The 16602-nt window shown below is 50.2% G+C and overlaps 9 protein-coding genes across 9 annotated transcripts; 4 read left to right on the top strand and 5 right to left on the bottom strand.

The window, feature by feature from the left end:
• Nucleotides 1–19: 19 nt before the first annotated feature.
• HPODL_03323 (MFS transporter) lies at nt 20–1549 on the top strand (the record flags this gene model as incomplete). The annotated part of the gene is made up of 1 exon (XM_014079630.1): nt 20–1549. The coding sequence occupies one exon, from the start codon at nt 20–22 to the stop codon at nt 1547–1549; it is 1530 nt and encodes a 509-aa protein (XP_013935105.1).
• A 156-nt stretch (nt 1550–1705) lies between these two features.
• Nucleotides 1706–2587, top strand: HPODL_03324 (S-formylglutathione hydrolase; the record flags this gene model as incomplete). The annotated part of the gene is made up of 1 exon (XM_014079631.1): nt 1706–2587. The coding sequence occupies one exon, from the start codon at nt 1706–1708 to the stop codon at nt 2585–2587; it is 882 nt and encodes a 293-aa protein (XP_013935106.1).
• Nucleotides 2588–2605: 18 nt separating this feature from the next.
• Nucleotides 2606–3079, bottom strand: HPODL_03325 (uncharacterized protein; the record flags this gene model as incomplete). The annotated part of the gene is made up of 1 exon (XM_014079632.1): nt 2606–3079. One exon carries the CDS (start codon nt 3077–3079, stop codon nt 2606–2608), a length of 474 nt encoding a protein of 157 aa, XP_013935107.1.
• Nucleotides 3080–3235: 156 nt separating this feature from the next.
• On the top strand, nt 3236–5293 carry HPODL_03326 (Protein involved in negative regulation of transcription of iron regulon; the record flags this gene model as incomplete). The annotated part of the gene is made up of 1 exon (XM_014079633.1): nt 3236–5293. One exon carries the CDS (start codon nt 3236–3238, stop codon nt 5291–5293), a length of 2058 nt encoding a protein of 685 aa, XP_013935108.1.
• Nucleotides 5294–5368: 75 nt separating this feature from the next.
• Nucleotides 5369–5695, bottom strand: HPODL_03327 (uncharacterized protein; the record flags this gene model as incomplete). Its single annotated transcript, XM_014079634.1, has 1 exon — nt 5369–5695. One exon carries the CDS (start codon nt 5693–5695, stop codon nt 5369–5371), a length of 327 nt encoding a protein of 108 aa, XP_013935109.1.
• Nucleotides 5696–5882: 187 nt separating this feature from the next.
• HPODL_03328 (Peroxisomal membrane protein PEX1) lies at nt 5883–9107 on the bottom strand (the record flags this gene model as incomplete). Its single annotated transcript, XM_014079635.1, has 1 exon — nt 5883–9107. The coding sequence occupies one exon, from the start codon at nt 9105–9107 to the stop codon at nt 5883–5885; it is 3225 nt and encodes a 1074-aa protein (XP_013935110.1).
• Nucleotides 9108–9273: 166 nt separating this feature from the next.
• HPODL_03329 (DNA polymerase epsilon subunit 3) lies at nt 9274–9930 on the top strand (the record flags this gene model as incomplete). Its single annotated transcript, XM_014079636.1, has 1 exon — nt 9274–9930. The coding sequence occupies one exon, from the start codon at nt 9274–9276 to the stop codon at nt 9928–9930; it is 657 nt and encodes a 218-aa protein (XP_013935111.1).
• A 12-nt stretch (nt 9931–9942) lies between these two features.
• HPODL_03330 (Vesicle-associated membrane protein 712) lies at nt 9943–10758 on the bottom strand (the record flags this gene model as incomplete). Its single annotated transcript, XM_014079637.1, has 1 exon — nt 9943–10758. One exon carries the CDS (start codon nt 10756–10758, stop codon nt 9943–9945), a length of 816 nt encoding a protein of 271 aa, XP_013935112.1.
• Nucleotides 10759–10815: 57 nt separating this feature from the next.
• On the bottom strand, nt 10816–16572 carry HPODL_03331 (Antiviral helicase SLH1; the record flags this gene model as incomplete). Its single annotated transcript, XM_014079638.1, has 1 exon — nt 10816–16572. The coding sequence occupies one exon, from the start codon at nt 16570–16572 to the stop codon at nt 10816–10818; it is 5757 nt and encodes a 1918-aa protein (XP_013935113.1).
• Between the last annotated feature and the right edge of the window lie 30 nt (nt 16573–16602).

Below are 16602 nucleotides of genomic sequence, written 5' to 3' on the forward strand. Positions count from 1 at the left end.
TTTTTCACACTTATTCGTAATGTCAAACGAACCTCTGCCTGACCCAGAAGCCGCTTCCAAAACATCGCTGCAAGTGTCCGAGACGGACGACACGAACCTCGAGTTTATGGTTCCGGAGCCGCCGTTCGAGAAAATCTCCAGGTTGCGGCTCCTGACATTTATCGCTCTCATGGCTACCTCCCAGATTTTTTCCCAGGCGCTTTTGGCACAATCACTTGTGCCGTCCCCGTATACGGCGAAATCGTTTGGCGTGGAGGGCGACCAGGGCCAGATTTCGTGGATGACGGCTGCCTACTCGCTCTCGGTGGGTACATTTATCCTGATCTCGGGCAGAGTGGGTGATCTGGTTGGCTACAAAAAAGTGTTTCTCGCGAGCTACCTGAGCTTGGCTTTATGGTCGCTCCTGGGGGGGCTGAGCCAATATAGCGGCTCAATTGAGTTTTTCGACATTTGTCGCGCGCTCCAGGGCCTCTCAGTTTCAGCCGCTGTGCCCAACGCGCTCGGTCTGCTGGGGCACTATCTGCCAGTTGGGAAATTACGCAATTTAGCCTTTGGATTTTTCGGAGCAGTCGCACCCCTGGGTTTTGTTTTGGGCGCCCTCATGAGCTCTGTACTGGCCCAGTTTGCCACGTGGCCATGGGCATTCTATGTCACCGCTATCGTGAGTGTGGTCAAAACAGCGGTGTCAATTTTCGTGATTCCGAAAAATATTGTCACCGTCCATAAAAACCTCACTGCACATCATTTCGACCTATACGGAGCTGCCACGGGTATTAGCGGCCTTGTGCTGATTAATTTCGCCCTCAACCAGGGCCCCGTCGTTGGCTGGAAAGTGCCATATGTCTACATTCTGCTAATAGTCGGAGTTGCATTTATGGTTGCATTTGCTTGGATCGAACGCGTTGCTACACACCCCCTCGTGCCTAAACTCAACACCGCCGTTGTCTTCACACTTGCCTGCATCGCCTTCGGCTGGTCAAGCTTCGGCATCTGGATTTATTACACGTTCCGATTCGCGTACGATATTCTCAACCTAAGCCCGCTGATTGCGTCCGTGCAATTTATTCCGTCGTGCATTGCTGGATTGCTGGCCGGAATGATCACCGCAAACCTCATCCACCGGGTGCCCGCCTCGATAATGCTGATGATCGCAATGGCCTGTTTCGTGGGCGGGCTCGTTATCATGGGTCTCAGACCGAGGGGCCAGATCTACTGGGCACAGAAATTCCCTTCCATCGTGGTGTGCTGCTTCGGCATGGATATCAGCTTCCCGTCAGGAATATTGATTCTCTCCAACAAACTGCCAAGACGCCACCAGGGCCTTGCAGCGTCGCTCGTGACAACGGTTGTGAACTACGCGATCTCGGTAGGTCTGGGTTTGGCCGGCACTGTCGAGTACTATAAAATTAAAAACGGAGCAGATACGTACACTGGGATCCGCAGTGCATTCTACATGGGTATGGCGCTGTCCGCTGCTGGACTAATCTGCTCCGTGTTCTTTGTGTACTACCAGCTGGTCCGACACAGGCACAGTGCGCATAAAATTTGAAAAGTAGCTACGCTTAAATGTACCTGTCACGTGACCCCGGTTTGCACTATATAATGGATACCGTTTTGTTTTCCGTATTAGGCTAACACATCCCCAAAATTAGGCTATCAAATTTACTTCACCAGCAACTTTCTCAACTCACTTTTCATCCCAATTATGACTTTCACCACACAAGCCGAGATCAAGTCGTTTGGAGGCAAGCTGGTCAAGCTCCAGCACGACTCCAAGGAAACTAAGACCAAGATGGATGTCAACCTCTACCTGCCTGAACAGTACTACGAGCAGCCAGACTCAAAGTTGCCAGTGTTGCTCTATCTGTCCGGACTGACCTGTACTCCTAACAATTGCTCTGAGAAAGGCTTCTGGCAGCCATATGCCAACAAGTATGGCTTTGCAGTGGTTTACCCCGACACTTCTCCAAGAGGAGCCTCGATCGAGGGAGAGGACGAAAGCTATGATTTTGGCAGCGGTGCAGGTTTTTACGTCGACGCCACCGAGGAAAAATGGTCCAAGAACTACAGAATGTATTCCTACATTCTGAAGGAGTTGCTGCCTAATCTGGCTTCCTCTTACTCTCGGCTGGATTTCAACAACATCTCAATTACAGGACATTCCATGGGAGGTTACGGAGCATTAATGTTCTATTTCAGAAACCCAGGCAAGTTCAAGAGCGTGAGTGCATTTTCTCCGATCTCGAACCCATCCAACTGTGCGTGGGGTCATAAATGTTTTGGCGGATACTTAGGTTCGGACAAGTCCAAATGGGCCGAGTACGATCCGTCCGAGCTGATCAAGAAATACGACGGCCCAGATACCCCGATTTTGATCCACACGGGAACTGCGGATCCGTTCTATTTCAGAGACCACCAGCTGTTGCCTGAGAATCTTGTCAAGGCGAGCGAGGACTCCAAGCTCAAGGGCAAGATCGATCTGCATTTGGAAGAAGGTTATGACCATTCCTATTACTTCATCTCATCCTTCACCAAGGACCACGCTGCCCACCATGCAAAATACCTCGGCCTGAGCCCTAAGTTGTGAGCAAGTAATGAATTTCATTTAGTTTAACTCAACCATCTCTAAACGGTAGAATTCAAACGATGGACCGTCATCCACCGGCATGTGCGCTTTTTCGTAGACAACCAGAGCGATGTTGCCTTTGTTCACAGCGGAGTCTGTTCCCATAGGACAGCTGAACGGACCAAACATGGAAAAGGCGAGCATGCAGGAAATAATAAGCAAAATAACACCGGCAAATGTTCTTCTAAACCTACGAGCACCTTGTTTTCTGGCAGAATCATCCTTGACGTCGTAGAGTTCGGAATACCGAGGAGGCTCGTCCGCTAGCTCGTTCTCCTTCTTGTATGTGTCAGGCTCGCTCTTTTCCTCCACATTCACTTTTTGGTAGACAGGTTCCACCTTGTATATCTTTGGCTTGTACTGGCCCATGTTGGTTGGATCGACCTGGGGATCGTATTCAACAGGTTCAAATCTCATATATGGAGTAACAGACGTTGTGTTTTTGTTGGTCATATTATACACGTGTTTAGGATTCATCATGCACATTTTATATGTGTCTTCCAAGATAAGGATGGCAACTAAAAAATGGAGGTCATCTTCTGCGTCGGCGACGATCGACTTATCGTGTACACTTAAAAAAAATATACTACGTCTTCTTATCTCCGCTTCATGGTTCCGCGTCCCCTTCTTGTTGAGGTCCCAGAATATGTGGACTCCGTTGAGGACGGTGGCGAGATCAAACTGGTCGATTCGCACGAAAAGACAGTCTCGTGTTTCTACAGTCTGTGGTCGCTTTTCCACGGACGCCACAAGGTTGCTCTGACTGAAACAGAGACAAAGGCGGAGCAGATCTACAACGAGCTGAAATATGAGAAGCCCGTGGCTGTTGACCGCGTGGACACCACGAGCAGGCTGACACGTTTGAGAAGTTTGATGAGATCCTTCGAAATCGGCGTCTATATTGTTCCGTCGCAGGACGAGCATCAGAGCGAGTACACTTCTCCCAAAGACCAACGCCGCGAATTTATTTCCGGCTTCACCGGAAGCGCTGGAGTGGCCGTGGTGTCACAGGACGACGCTGTGTTGTCGACTGATGGCCGCTATTTTCTCCAGGCAGAGCGGCAGCTGGACAAAAATTGGACTTTGCTGAAACAAGGAGTCCGAGGAGTTATGACTTGGCAGCAGTGGTGTATTGAGAACGCAAAACTGTCCAAATTCAAAACGATTGCTGTTGATCCACGGCTGGTGGACCACAAACTTGGAATGTTTCTCCAGGAAAGATGCCACAGTGCCAACATCGAGTTCCTGCCCCTGATGGACAATTTGGTCGACAAAGTGATGAAGTTCGAGCACTACACGCCGCCTGTGCCTAAGTTGGACTATATTTTTGAGCACGAAATGCGCTTCGCAGGTGAGCACGCCGCAAGCAAGATCGCGCGTGTCCAGGACTATCTTCGAGAGACTGATGCTTTTGCCCTGATCGTGTCGCAGCTTGAGGAAGTGGCGTGGCTTTTTAATCTCCGTGGCAGCTCTATCCCGTACAATCCTGTGTTTTTCTCCTATGCCATTGTCAAGCTGGATGGCGTGGAACTGTTTCTGGATAAGTCGAAGCTGACTCCAAAGGTTTCCAAATATTTGTCCACAATTGCCAATCTTACAGTTTGCAGCTACTCGCAATTTTGGGATAGCATCCCTGCCCTTACAAACAAATCCAGTGACTCGCGCGTCGTGGTGCTTTCGAACAGTCCCAGCTATGCTCTGTATATGAACGTTGCAGCCGCTTTTGAAGTCAGAAACCGGTCTCTTATCACTGAATTCAAAGGAATCAAAAACCAAACGGAGATTGAGGGCAACCGATTCGCTCAACTTAAAGACTCGGTAGCACTGATTCGCACGTTTGCCTGGCTGCACGAAGCGTTTTTACCTCCTCGGGCACAGGTAGACGAGATAGAGGTTGCCACCAAAGCTGCCCATTACCGGAACCTCATGCCCAACTTCAAAGGACTCTCATTTGAGACGATTTCCAGCACGGGGCCAAACTCGTCGGTGATCCATTATGCCCCGACTATCGAAGACTTCTCTGTGCTTGATCCTGATAGTATTTTTCTGCTGGACTCGGGTGCTCAGTATTTGGACGGAACTACAGATATCACTCGCACACTGCATTTCAGCAAGCCTAGCTACGACGAGATAGAAAAATACACTTTGGTGTTGAAGGGCCATCTAAACGTTGCCATGCTCAAGTTCCCGCCCGGAACGTCGTCGTCATACATTGATTCCTTAGCTAGAAAGCCGTTGGCAGAAAAAGGACTCAACTATAACCACGGCACGGGTCATGGCATTGATACATTTATTTGTGTTCATGCGGGGCCATGCGGATTATCCCCCGCTGAGACGAGTTACAACTACAAGCCGCTGGAGCCGGGCAACTTTCTCAGTGACGAGCCGGGATACTACAGAGATAACGAATTTGGTGTCCGGATCGAGAGCAATTTGCTCGTCGTCGATAGCGAAGATTCGGACGGGACCAAGGTGCTGGAGTTTGACTACTTCACTCTTGTCCCTTTCTGCAAGAACCTCATTGACGTGAACCTCCTGGAGCCCGAGCAGGTTAGGTGGATCAACGACTTTTACGACAGAATCCGCGCCTCTACCATTCCTATACTGGAGAAGCTTGGCGACACCAGGGCAATTGATTGGCTACTCAAAGAGACAGAAAAATTATAGTACGTTGATTTTGGGCTATATACAGATCCATTGCTCATGATGATGATGATGATGATAATGATGAATATGGTGAAGCTAATGAATTAAATGTTTGACGACCTCGAGCGGACTGTCAAACTGCGAAATCTTTTCGTGCAAATTGACATAGTAATACAGCTGTAGAACGGGATCGTAGCGGACTTCCCAGTGGGGAGGGAGTTCTTCGAAAGCGTCGGCAAAATCATCTACTGACAAAATAGACTCTGCGGTATCGTTATCCAAGGAGCCGCAGGAAGTTGGGGAGCTAGCCTGCGTAGAGGTGCTGCTATGCGAGACAGTTTTTTTCAGCAGTCGCGGGAGCATCGTTTTGATCCTCTGCAATTTGGTACGGTCCATGCTTGTTTTTCGCCCATAATCTTCCATCTCGGCAGTCAGGGTATTATATAGTTGGTCAGCGATATGCACCCTAAGTCATCGCTTGATACATATGTAAGCGTGGAGTGGCAAAAATTGACTCGGTCCGACTCCCGTTCGGGCCGACGCAGTAAAAAAAATATTATTCGCGGTCTTTATTTCTAATACGGAGTTAAGACACTCATGGAGTTCGGATTTACATAAGCGTGGTCCGGCCGCCAATATCTGTGCTTGCCTGACCGTCCGGCAAGTGGCCCTCTCGTTTGCCGTCGACAAACTGCGAGTAGATGCGGGCAAAGTTGCGCAGCTCCTTGTTGGAGATACTCTTTTTGGTTTCTTCTAGAGCGATCTCGAAGTGACTGTTGTAGATAACGATCTGGTTTGGCTTTCCGCCAGAATCTTGCTCCGCATCGTTCCATGAGCTCAAATCCGTAACATGCAGGTTCTTACAAATTGTGTCGATTTTGCTGGCAATATTGCCCGAAGGTTGCAAGTTTTTGAGCATGCTAAAAAATTCAATTTTGCGTTCCGTAGTGCCCTCATTCGCGTCTGTAAGCTGGTCAAGATTATCGTGCACAGCTTTCAGATACGCATTGTAGACAAAAGCTTGTAAATCTGCACCGGAGTAGCCTTCAAGTTTTCGGGCAAAGTGTTCGAGCTGGCATTCGTCAGACACCTGGAATTTGGAAGCAACCGTCTGCAATATGTCCAGTCGGTTCTGGTAGTCGGGCAGGTCGCACAGAATTGCCTTGTCCAGTCGACCTGGTCTCAACAGAGCAGAATCAATTAGATCCGGACGCGAAGTGGCAGCCAGCACGTACACGCCGTCGAGTCCTTCGGCACCGTCCATCTGCGTCAGCAGCTGGTTGACCACTCTGTCGGTGACTCCGGTCGAGTCGTGGCCTCTCTTCGGGGCAATCGAATCGAACTCGTCGAAAAACAAGACACACGGCTTTGCGCTTTGTGCTCTATCAAATAGCTCTCTGATGCTCTGTTCGGAAGCTCCAATATATTTGTTTAAAATTTCCGGGCCCTTGATGGAGATGAAATTTAAACCGCATTGCGACACCACGGCTGAAGCCAGAAGCGTTTTTCCACATCCGGGGTATCCGTACAGCAGGATTCCAGAACGCAGACGCAGGGGACAGTTTGCGAAAATGGGGGCATATTTGGTTGGCCATTCTAAAGTCTCCAGAAGCACCCGCTTCGCGTCTTTAAGACCACCGATGTCTGACCAGGCCACACCTGACTTCTGCAACTTCACTCCACGCAAAGACGACGGAACAAACCCCTGCAATGCGCGCTCAAAATTTGAGGCTCGCAGATGGAAGTCGTCGTTGTCGATTGTCGACGATATGTAGTCGTGGAACGTCCTGTCAGCAAGCACCTTGAGATCTGACGGAAGGTATCCCTCTGTTTCAACGGTGATGTCGTTTAAAATCTCCTCTTTTTCGAGATCCATGTTGTATTCGTCAATAAAGCTCCGTAGCAATTCTTTTCGCAGCTCTTTATCTGGAGCTTTCAGACTAAACTCCTGCTGGATGAGATGGGTCTGGAAAACCGTTGCATTCAGCGCTTCCTTCGACTTTGACGAGCACAGAAGCGAGATTTCCCGTTCTCGTGTAAGGACTTTTAATGAGTTGACCAAAAATTCGCTCACCTGCCTGCTGAGCCCGGAGTCTCCGTGCTCCATTTCCTGAGGAATAAGAGAGTCTAAGTTTTCCAGCACGAGCAGAGACGGCGAGTGCCAGTTGGCTTCCTTGACTGCGTCCTCCAGTAGGGTTTTAATTGCGTGGAAATTGTCGTTTGAGATTGTCTCGCAGTTGATATTCTTCGAATAGTATCCGTGCAGCGTCACTAGGCGATGTACAACCTCGTTGATCAAGGTTGTTTTGCCCGAACCCGAGGCGCCAGAAAGAACACAGTTATGGCCATGTCTGACGGACCTGACTAATCGGGCAATAAGATCCTTGTGTCCTACGATCGACAGCTCTTTTGGCTCGTATCGTCTCTCCACAAACGACTCAGGTTTCAGCCGTTCGTCCCCTAGCTCGAAATTTGGCAATTTGTCGCCTAGCAAGGCCCACTGGTAGCCGTCTCTCAGCTCCAAAAACCCTCCCTGGGGCAGCAGGTCAGGAATCACCGGCACCTTCATGCCGTTAGTGATCGGACATTTTGTGAAATTTAACCGTTTGAAGTGTTCCTGGAATTTTGCACTCAGTTCCTTTTTTGCCTCTGCCTGCTTCAGTTGCCGGTCCTGGTCCTGCTTAAAAGCCAGCTCATTCACGGTTGATGTTTGTGTGATAATTTTGTGCAAAACAACTGTGTGGATGTCGGTACCATATTTTTGCGGAGCAGCCTCAATACAAACCATGTCTCCGCAACGGTACTCAATACCGAGCGCAATCGCTAGCAGAGGTGAGACGCCAGCGCTGCGTCGCGGAGCAAGCGGGTCGTGCACTAGTATGGCTACCACTTTCCGCTGCTCTGTGTCGGTCTGTGCAACCGAGCCGTTGACGCTTTTATGGTCAACCACAGAAGCGGAGTTGTTCCTTGAGCTACCTGAAGATCCAGTTTCGTGGTTCTTCGTCTGCTCGGCCACAGAGCTTGCTTTTGCAGGCGTTCCCGGTCCCGTGACCACAGAAACCTGCACGTATTTTATGGATTTGAACTGGTGGTTGATAAAGTTCTGGTCCAGATTGACGTATATTTCGTAATTTGCGGATGAATGGTTAACATGCTGAAAAGTATAGTGCGGCAGAGAAATCGAGCGCAGAAGACAAGAGGGCACAGGGTCAAATTGCGAGGAGCGGCGACCAGACACAGACCGTCTGCGTCGTGAGGACCCGTCGCTCTGCTGTTTCTCGCGTCTATGCACCTTCGGTATGATGTGCAGCTCGGAGTCGTTGACCAGGATTCCGCGCTCGATCTCCTCGGTTTCCGATTTGATTTTTTTCACCACAAACTTGATCACGTTGTTAGGGCTGGAGCTGGGGTAAACGGCGAGTTTCTGGCCCAAAACGGCGCATCTCACCTGGTTCAAAAATCGATCCTCGACCGTCTGGGCGTACATTTCGGTCAGCTCCCAGTCCGAGCTTGTTTCAGGCTCTAGTTCGACGGACTGGATCTTGGGGAGCGAGAGAGATAAACGAATGACGATTCTCCTCGACTCCCGAAGTCCAATGGAGCTTGCGTAGACAGAGTCGATCTCCATGGTTTTCGGATCGCTTGAAAAATAGCCGTTCCAACCAACGAGCCATTTTGTGTCCTTCTTCGCTCCACTGGGACGGAAGTTGAGCTCCACCGCAATGTTCTGAATGAGTATGTTGTTGGCGAGAAATGGGTTAATCAGGGGCGCCGGCAGGTTGACAAGACAGTTGTTGAGTGGCCTGAACACCACGGTTACCTCCTGTGAGTCCATAATGAGCGGATTTGAATTTTCCCCGAATTATTTGACCCGCTTTAAATACCACTTGGTGCTCGGTTTACCTAAATTGGATCATTTTGTCGATAAGGGTCGATTGGCGGTCGAGTGAAAAATCCGCGTCGACAAAACAAACCATAGTAAATTTTATTATTCTCGTGTCATGCCGGCCAAGGGGTGGAAAAAAGATGGCGATGACTCGAATTTCGAGACGGCAGCCGACAACGAGAAAGTTTCCATTGAGTCGATGCTGTTTCCCAAAGCCACAGTGCACAAGGTGGCGAAACACGTCCTGTCGCAGTCGGAAACCAACATGATCCTCGCGAAAGAGTCGCAGACCGTTTTGCAACGCGGGTCGGTGCTATTTGTGAACTACTTGTACCATCACGCGAAACAGGTGGCGAAGGAGCAAGGACGCAAAGTTGTCAACGCGAACGACGTGCTTGCCGGCCTCGAGCGCGCCCAGTTTGCCGGATTTGTGCCCGCTCTGAGTGAGGAGCTGGAAAAATTCAACTTACGCAAGGAACATAAGAAAAAGAAGAAGGACGAGATCAACGAGCCGGATGATGAACAGGAAAACGAGAACAAGCGGGCAAAGGTGGACGTGGACGAGGCAATGACCGAGGACGTTCCGGACACGACTCAGGACGATGCAACCGCCGAAGCCACGGAAGCAGGCGAGGACACTGAGGAAGCCGAGGAAGATGCCGAGGGTGACGAGGCGCCTACGCTGACCGCGTCGCAGCGTTTGCAGCAGGAGATGAAGGAGCTCGAGGGAGACGAGCCTACAGAAACGGCCGAATCGGAAAACGAAGGGTAGAATTATATTGCATTAGATTGTCTTCTGGTGGGGCTGAGACGGTTTAGAAGGATGGAGACATCTCGTGTAGAATGGCAGGCCGCACTCGAGGCCGACAAATAGATATATCACGAAAAGGACGACGGTGCTGACAAGAACGATGAATTTGATGTTTGACCACCAGAGTTTGCGCTTTACCATCACAGTTCTTCTGCGGAACGAGCCAGCAGAGGAGTTGAGATTGTTGGTTTTGTTAATGAGCGAGTTGAGGTTTTCGCCCCTGTTGAGGATGCGGTCGATGTTTTCGGACATGAGATCTCGAATTTCGTCTAGTTCGTTAGTTGTGGTGGCTCCGTAGTTGGCCGTCAACTGCCGCAGCTTGAGTTCATGATCCACAATCAGATCGCGCATCCTGTTCTTAAATTCGTAACTGAGCGTGCCGTCTTCCGTTTGATAGAAGTGCGTCAAATACTCCTCCATGATTTTCTCCATGAGATTGTAAACGAAGCGATCGAGCATGCGATCATTGCAAAGAGCCACGATTGTAATTAAGTTGTTATTTTTCATCAGTTTCTTGTGGTAGTAGAGCATCAGGTTCGTGAGCACGTTGCGTGGAGTCGTCCCATGCGAACCCGTCACACCCATTACTACGTTGTCCGCCAGTTTGAGGCTGTTGATTCTTGTCTCCTGGACAGAATTGATCACCCCCAGATTCTTCGACACAAGCTCCGAATAGTTTACATTCAGCTTGCTCGTAAGATTGACATTGTCGTAGGTGTATAGCGTTGTGGAATTCAGGCTCAGCGCAGCGTAGTAGACGCTGCTGTCGAGCTCTTGCTCAAGGCTCATGCAAATAAATAATCAATTTAATCACGTAATCAAAATAGCTGTGCATTTATATACATTTTACACAGGCATTTGGTAGTGCAGATCAGTGAAGTCGGAGACCAGAAGCACCTCCAGCGGCCCAGACGTAGTCACCGTCAACGTCCCCTCGACCTTGTCGACTCCAGCCACTCGTTTTGGAGAGAGCCGTTTTATAGCGTAGATTTGGTCCGTTTCGAGGTCGCAGGCTATGGCGAACCACGTTTCCCGCTGCGGCTTCGAAAACTTCGGACAATACACCTTGAAATCGCGATTCAGGGGAGGGTTCGAGTGCACCAGCTCGACGTGGATCTCCTTGTCTGTCTTCACAGCCTTGTATTTGCCAACAGGAAGAGTCGAGACAATCTTTTTAAACTGGTCGTAATTCTTCGGTTTCAGCCGGTGAGCCAATTTTTTCAGCTCTCCGGTTTGCTCGCCGGCTTTCTGGAGCAATGAAACCGGTGGCAGTCCTGTGAATTCGCCATCGTTGTCTGTTTTTTCCCAGTCATTTGCTCTTAGGCCAGGCAAAGTGTAAATAAAGTCCTCGTCAAACCAGATTGCCTGCTTCACGCACTGCATCAGTCTGATCAGCATCAACACCGTTGACAGGTAGCCCAGCTCTGCTGCTGCATCGATATATGCCTGCAATATACGCAGACTCTGATCCAGCACAGAAACGGTGTCCTGAGAGTAGTCTGCAATTGGCAGCTCGATTCTCGAGAAATAGGCCTGCAGCAGTAGGAACGCCTTGATGTGCGGGTCCCAGATGAACTCCGCATTTTCCATGTCGTTGGCAGGATAGCGCATCTGCTGCGACAGCTCCATGTTGATCAACTCCTCGCCGTGGCGTGTTGGCAGCTCGTCATACTCGGTGGCTTCGGCCAGCCATCTTAGACACTGGCGGAATGAGGCTTTGGGAACAACAGATTTGAGCAAGTTGCGCAACGTTTTGTGCGACAAGTAATAGTACGAGGCTATCTGGAGGAATGGCGTTGGTTTTAACTTGTCGGAGTATGAAATCACACATTTGGATTCCTTCAAGTTCTCAATAGAATTATCGATCAGGTCGCTCAAAAACTTGCTTATTCCCTCGGTGCTGTTATCGGTAATTCCGTAGTATGTCGGGTTATGGTGAGCTCTTCTATACAGGAACGTCCAGGTGAGGAACTCAACCGCGTCCTGTCTGGTTTTGATAGTTCCTGCCGAAATCTCAGCTCCCAGGTGGTTATCCAGCACTTTGTGGAGCGACGACTCAACTGGGAACCCGACATTGAGAAAATGCTTGTAAAACTGTTTTTTCGATTCCTTGGTGAACACAATAGCCACACCGCTGGTGTCAAAAGCCGGTCTTCCTGCTCGCCCCATCATCTGCAAAATGTCCGTCAGGTCCATGTCTCTGTAACCCTCGATTTTGGCATCGAAAAACTGCGTGCCCTTGATGATCACCAGATACGCAGGCAAGTTGACTCCCCAGGCGAGTGTGGACGTGGCAACCAGAATCTGGATCTTGCTCTGCTCAAACAGCTTGTGCGAGATCTGCCGGTCGCTCTCGACCAAACCGGCATGGTGCAGCCCTATACCAAACTGCAGAGACAGTTTCAGCGTTTCGTCTTTGACTTTTGGCAGAATCTGCTGAAGCTCTGTGTCGTCCATCTTCAGGAACCGTCTTGGGTTTTCCTCCATTCCACAAAGATGAATTAGGTCCAGCGCAGTCAGTCGGGTCTGTCTTCGCGAGGCAACAAAAATGAGAACTGGTTTTTGCGGTGAGTGCTGTTTGATGGCCATGAAGGCTGGCTTGTTCATCGTTTTCATCAGCGGACAGAAAGCCAAGTTGTCAGGGAACCCATCAATATACATCTGCAAGGGCACCGGCCGCACGCTGGGCGGGAAATTAAACAGACCTTCCCTCACACCCAGCCAGCCGGCCATGTCCATGGCGTTGGAAATGGCAGTCGACAGACCAAGGAGCCGGATAGGCTTTTTAGTGAAGGACGAGACAAAGTTCATTCTGCTCACGATGATCTCCAAAATTGGACCTCTGTCGCTCGCCAGCAGATGAATTTCATCCATAATCACAAGCGAAACGTCCTGCACAAATTTCCGTGTCTGCCAGTTACGAGAAATACCGTCAAATTTCTCTGGAGTGGTGATAATTATGTCGGCCTCGCGCACCTCGCGCGCCTCCGGCAGCGAGTCTCCCGTCATTTCCACCACTTTGTGCTTTGTATTCCTCGAAATGCGCTCTCTCCAGTCGTCAACCCGCTCTCTAACCAGAGCTTTCATTGGCGCAATATACACCACCTTGGACCCAGGAAACTCGTTGAAAGCGTGCCAGATGGCCAGCTCGGCAACCACGGTCTTTCCAGACCCTGTCGGCGAGCCGACAAACACGCTGGAGTTGGTGTTGTACAGCGTGTGGAACACCATTGTCTGCATCGGGTTGAAATAGTGAAATTTAGCTCCGTAGATACTCTCGATCTCCTGGTTGTGCAGAGCGGTGATCGGAAGCGGTTGCAGCCGCAAAAGCTTGGTCTGGATAGTCTCGTTGTGTGGCTTGATCAGCTGCTGGAAAGAGACCGCATGAACGGTCTCAGACCCAATCCAGCTGTCGCTGAGGGCCCGGACCACGATCTGTGGTGGGGGCGGGTCGCTGAGCGGGATCATAAAGTCCATCTCGTGCGGCGCGTTCATCTGCCGCTTGCTCAGCAAGAACTTCTCAAAGTGCAATATCGAACCCTTGTCGCTCTCCTCCACCAGAAGCCAGAATATCTGGACGTTGCCGTGCGTCTCAAAATGCCACGCAAAATCCGGCTCTATGGTCACGTGCACACGCATCACGTTTGTCGTCACGGGAAAAACCTCGGCGTCCACCAGCACGTACGGGAACCGGCCCACGAGTCTGTACAGAATAGGCCCCATTTTGGCGTTGTGCACGAGGTCTCCGAGCTCAGCCGCGCTCATTTCGCGCAGCGTCTCCATCGACGGGCTGTGTGCCTCGATGTTGCGGTGGATCTGCTGCGGGAGCTCAAACTGTCGCATTGGGTGGTTAAATGACCAGAGCTGTTTCTCGATAGATTTGCAGATGGACAGCATCACACGCGCAAAAACGCCCCACCGGCGGTTCAAACCAATCAGAAACAGCGCGCGGCAGATTCTCGCAGCGTTCTGTGCCACGTAGTTCGCGTCTGAGATCAGCGCAGAGTCTTTGATCGCAGCCCGAGAAATGTACGCCTGCAGCAAAATGTTAGACTTGCCCTGTGCGGAAGCCACCTCTGCAGCAATTTCGCACGCTGTCTTGTCGGTTTTGAGCTGCTCCAGCTCCTTGGACTCCTCCTCGCGGAACTTGATGTTGTCAAACTCCGAGCTCATTGCGATAATACTCAGCACGTCCGCCTCGGTGGCCTTGGGGCTCATCATCTGGTTGAAAATCTCGACCGACTCATTCAGCAGGTAGAAATCAGACGCAACGCGGCCCAGGTCCTTCGGAATGAACGCACCAGACCGTTCGTCAAATATAATCATCTGCAACGAGTGAAGTTTTTTGGCAGCATCGATAATCATGTCACGTCTTTTCTGCACCAGCAGCGGGTCTTTGGCAAGCTCCTGCCAGTCTATTCCGTACGCAAACGGGTTCTGTTTCATCCGAACGTACATGTACGTGTAGCCCAGCCACTGGACCCCCTCGTCGATGTTGGTGACGGTACCCAAGGAGATCTCTGCGTTCAGATTGTCCACTAATTTGGCAGACAGCTTTGATTCGATCGGATGCTGTTGCAAGAGAAGCGAAATGTAGTGGTCCAGCTTGTCGCTAGTGGTGCACAGAATGCCAATACCGTGACTCTCGAACTGCGGTCTGCCGGCACGGCCGAAAATCTGGATCACGTCGGAAATGCCCAGATCCACAAAGCCACCGGCTTTTGAGTCGTACACCTGCGTACCCTTCACGATGACCACGGCAGCAGGTAGGTTGACACCCCACGCAAGCGTGGCCGTGCAACATAGCACCTTGATCGCCCCGGAGAGAAACATTTTCTCGGTCAGGTTTCTGTCACTCCGCAACATTCCCGCATGGTGGACACCAAACCCGTATTGGAACAGCTCTCGAAGGTCTTTATTTTTATTCTTGCTCATCTCTCGCTCAAAGAAGTTGTGTTTTGGAGTGCCAGAGCAGTCAAAGAGCCATGTCTCATCGTTTTCGCCGGCCATCTTGATGAAGTTGCGCGCAGTGTTGACCGTGTCTTTTCTCGAATGCACAAAAACCATTACTTGGTGGCCTCTTTCCACCATCTCCACCAGCTTCCTGTACGCCGTCTTGTCAAGCTTGTCGCGTGACTGCATGCTTCCCGCCTTGGCCCTCACTCCAATCAGCTGCTGTTCCAACGGAACCGGACGGAACGACTGGTCAAAGTAGAACATTCCGACCTGACGGTTGACTCCCAGAAAGTCTGCAACGTCCACAAAATTTGGAAGCGTGGCAGAAAGACCAATAACGCGGATCATCGACTGCGAACTCTCCACCTGCCGTAGCGTCCTGGCAACCAAAGTCTCAATCACAGATCCTCTGTCCTCGTGCAACAGATGGACCTCGTCTATGATTAGCAGCTTCACCTTCTCAACCAGTTCACTGTCGCCGGTCGACTTCCGTGTCACCACGTCCCATTTCTCGGGCGTCGTGACGATGATCTGAGTCGTCATGATCTCAGCCTTTGTGAGCTGCATGTCTCCAGTGAGTTCTCTGACTTGTATTCCGAGCCACGCTAATTTTTGGCTAAACTTCTCGACAATTTCTGCTGCCAAAGCTTTTAGCGGAGCAACATAGACAATTTTAAACTCGTCGTAATCTATGTCTGCCTGCACACGGTCGCCATCCTCTGACTCTGTTAGGAACTGCTTAATTGTGTGCAAAATGGCCAACAACGCGACATCCGTCTTTCCCGCACCGGTTGGAGCACAAACCAGCATGTTTTCGTTCGTCTCGTATGCAACCGGATATATTAGCGATTGCATGCGATTGAGAGTCTTGTACCCTTTGAACGTGCCTTGGCAAAGGTAATCCAGTGTCTTCACCGGGATGTACACCTCTTTGAATTTTGACGCCTTTTTCTCAGACTTGGGGATAATGATCTCCTCGTAGTTTTCATAGGAGTTCCTCGTGGTCCCGAACGGGAGACTATATTTTTTGCCAGTGAACGAAACGACATTGCCCGCATCATGCACTCGGAAAACATGCGGATATTGCTGTTTGGTCTGCTCCCATTCCAGTTTAGCGTTCTTTGACTCTTTGCGGTTTTCGTTTGCTTGTTGTCGGATCTCTTGTTCGCTCATCAGTTGAAGCATCTTTGTCTGCTTTCTCTTTTCGTCGAGAATGGCATCCTTGTTTTGCAAAATCTTTGATATCAGGTCAAATTCTCCATAACCTAAAAGATCAAACAGTCCCGACTCGATGTGCGAATCATTGTCTGACTCAAGGATCGAAAGTATGCTTTCCACCATTTGTTCGGCATTTTCAGGGTTGATTCGCTCACAATCGCTTCTAACCTCAGAAAGAAGCGCGCCAGCCTCCTCCTCTTCAGTATCCTCGGTCGATTCGTCGTCAAGCTCTATCTCAGCACAATTTTCAAACTGTTTGAGTAAATCAGTCACCTGCCTGGAAACGTCTATTTTTGAGTTTCCATCGCCGATATTCGGCACCTTAAAACCTGTCTCCTCATCACCCAAATTCAAGCGGTTCAGCGTCTCAATCATAGGCTGCATTGCCTGCAGATACGACGACGTAGACGAGACATTATAAGAAGACATAAAAAAATTAATTTTATTTTTCTCCCTGTA

This window comes from Ogataea parapolymorpha, chromosome IV (assembly GCF_000187245.1).
Source record: "Ogataea parapolymorpha DL-1 chromosome IV, whole genome shotgun sequence".
NCBI classification, from domain to species: Eukaryota; Fungi; Ascomycota; class Pichiomycetes; order Pichiales; family Pichiaceae; genus Ogataea; species Ogataea parapolymorpha.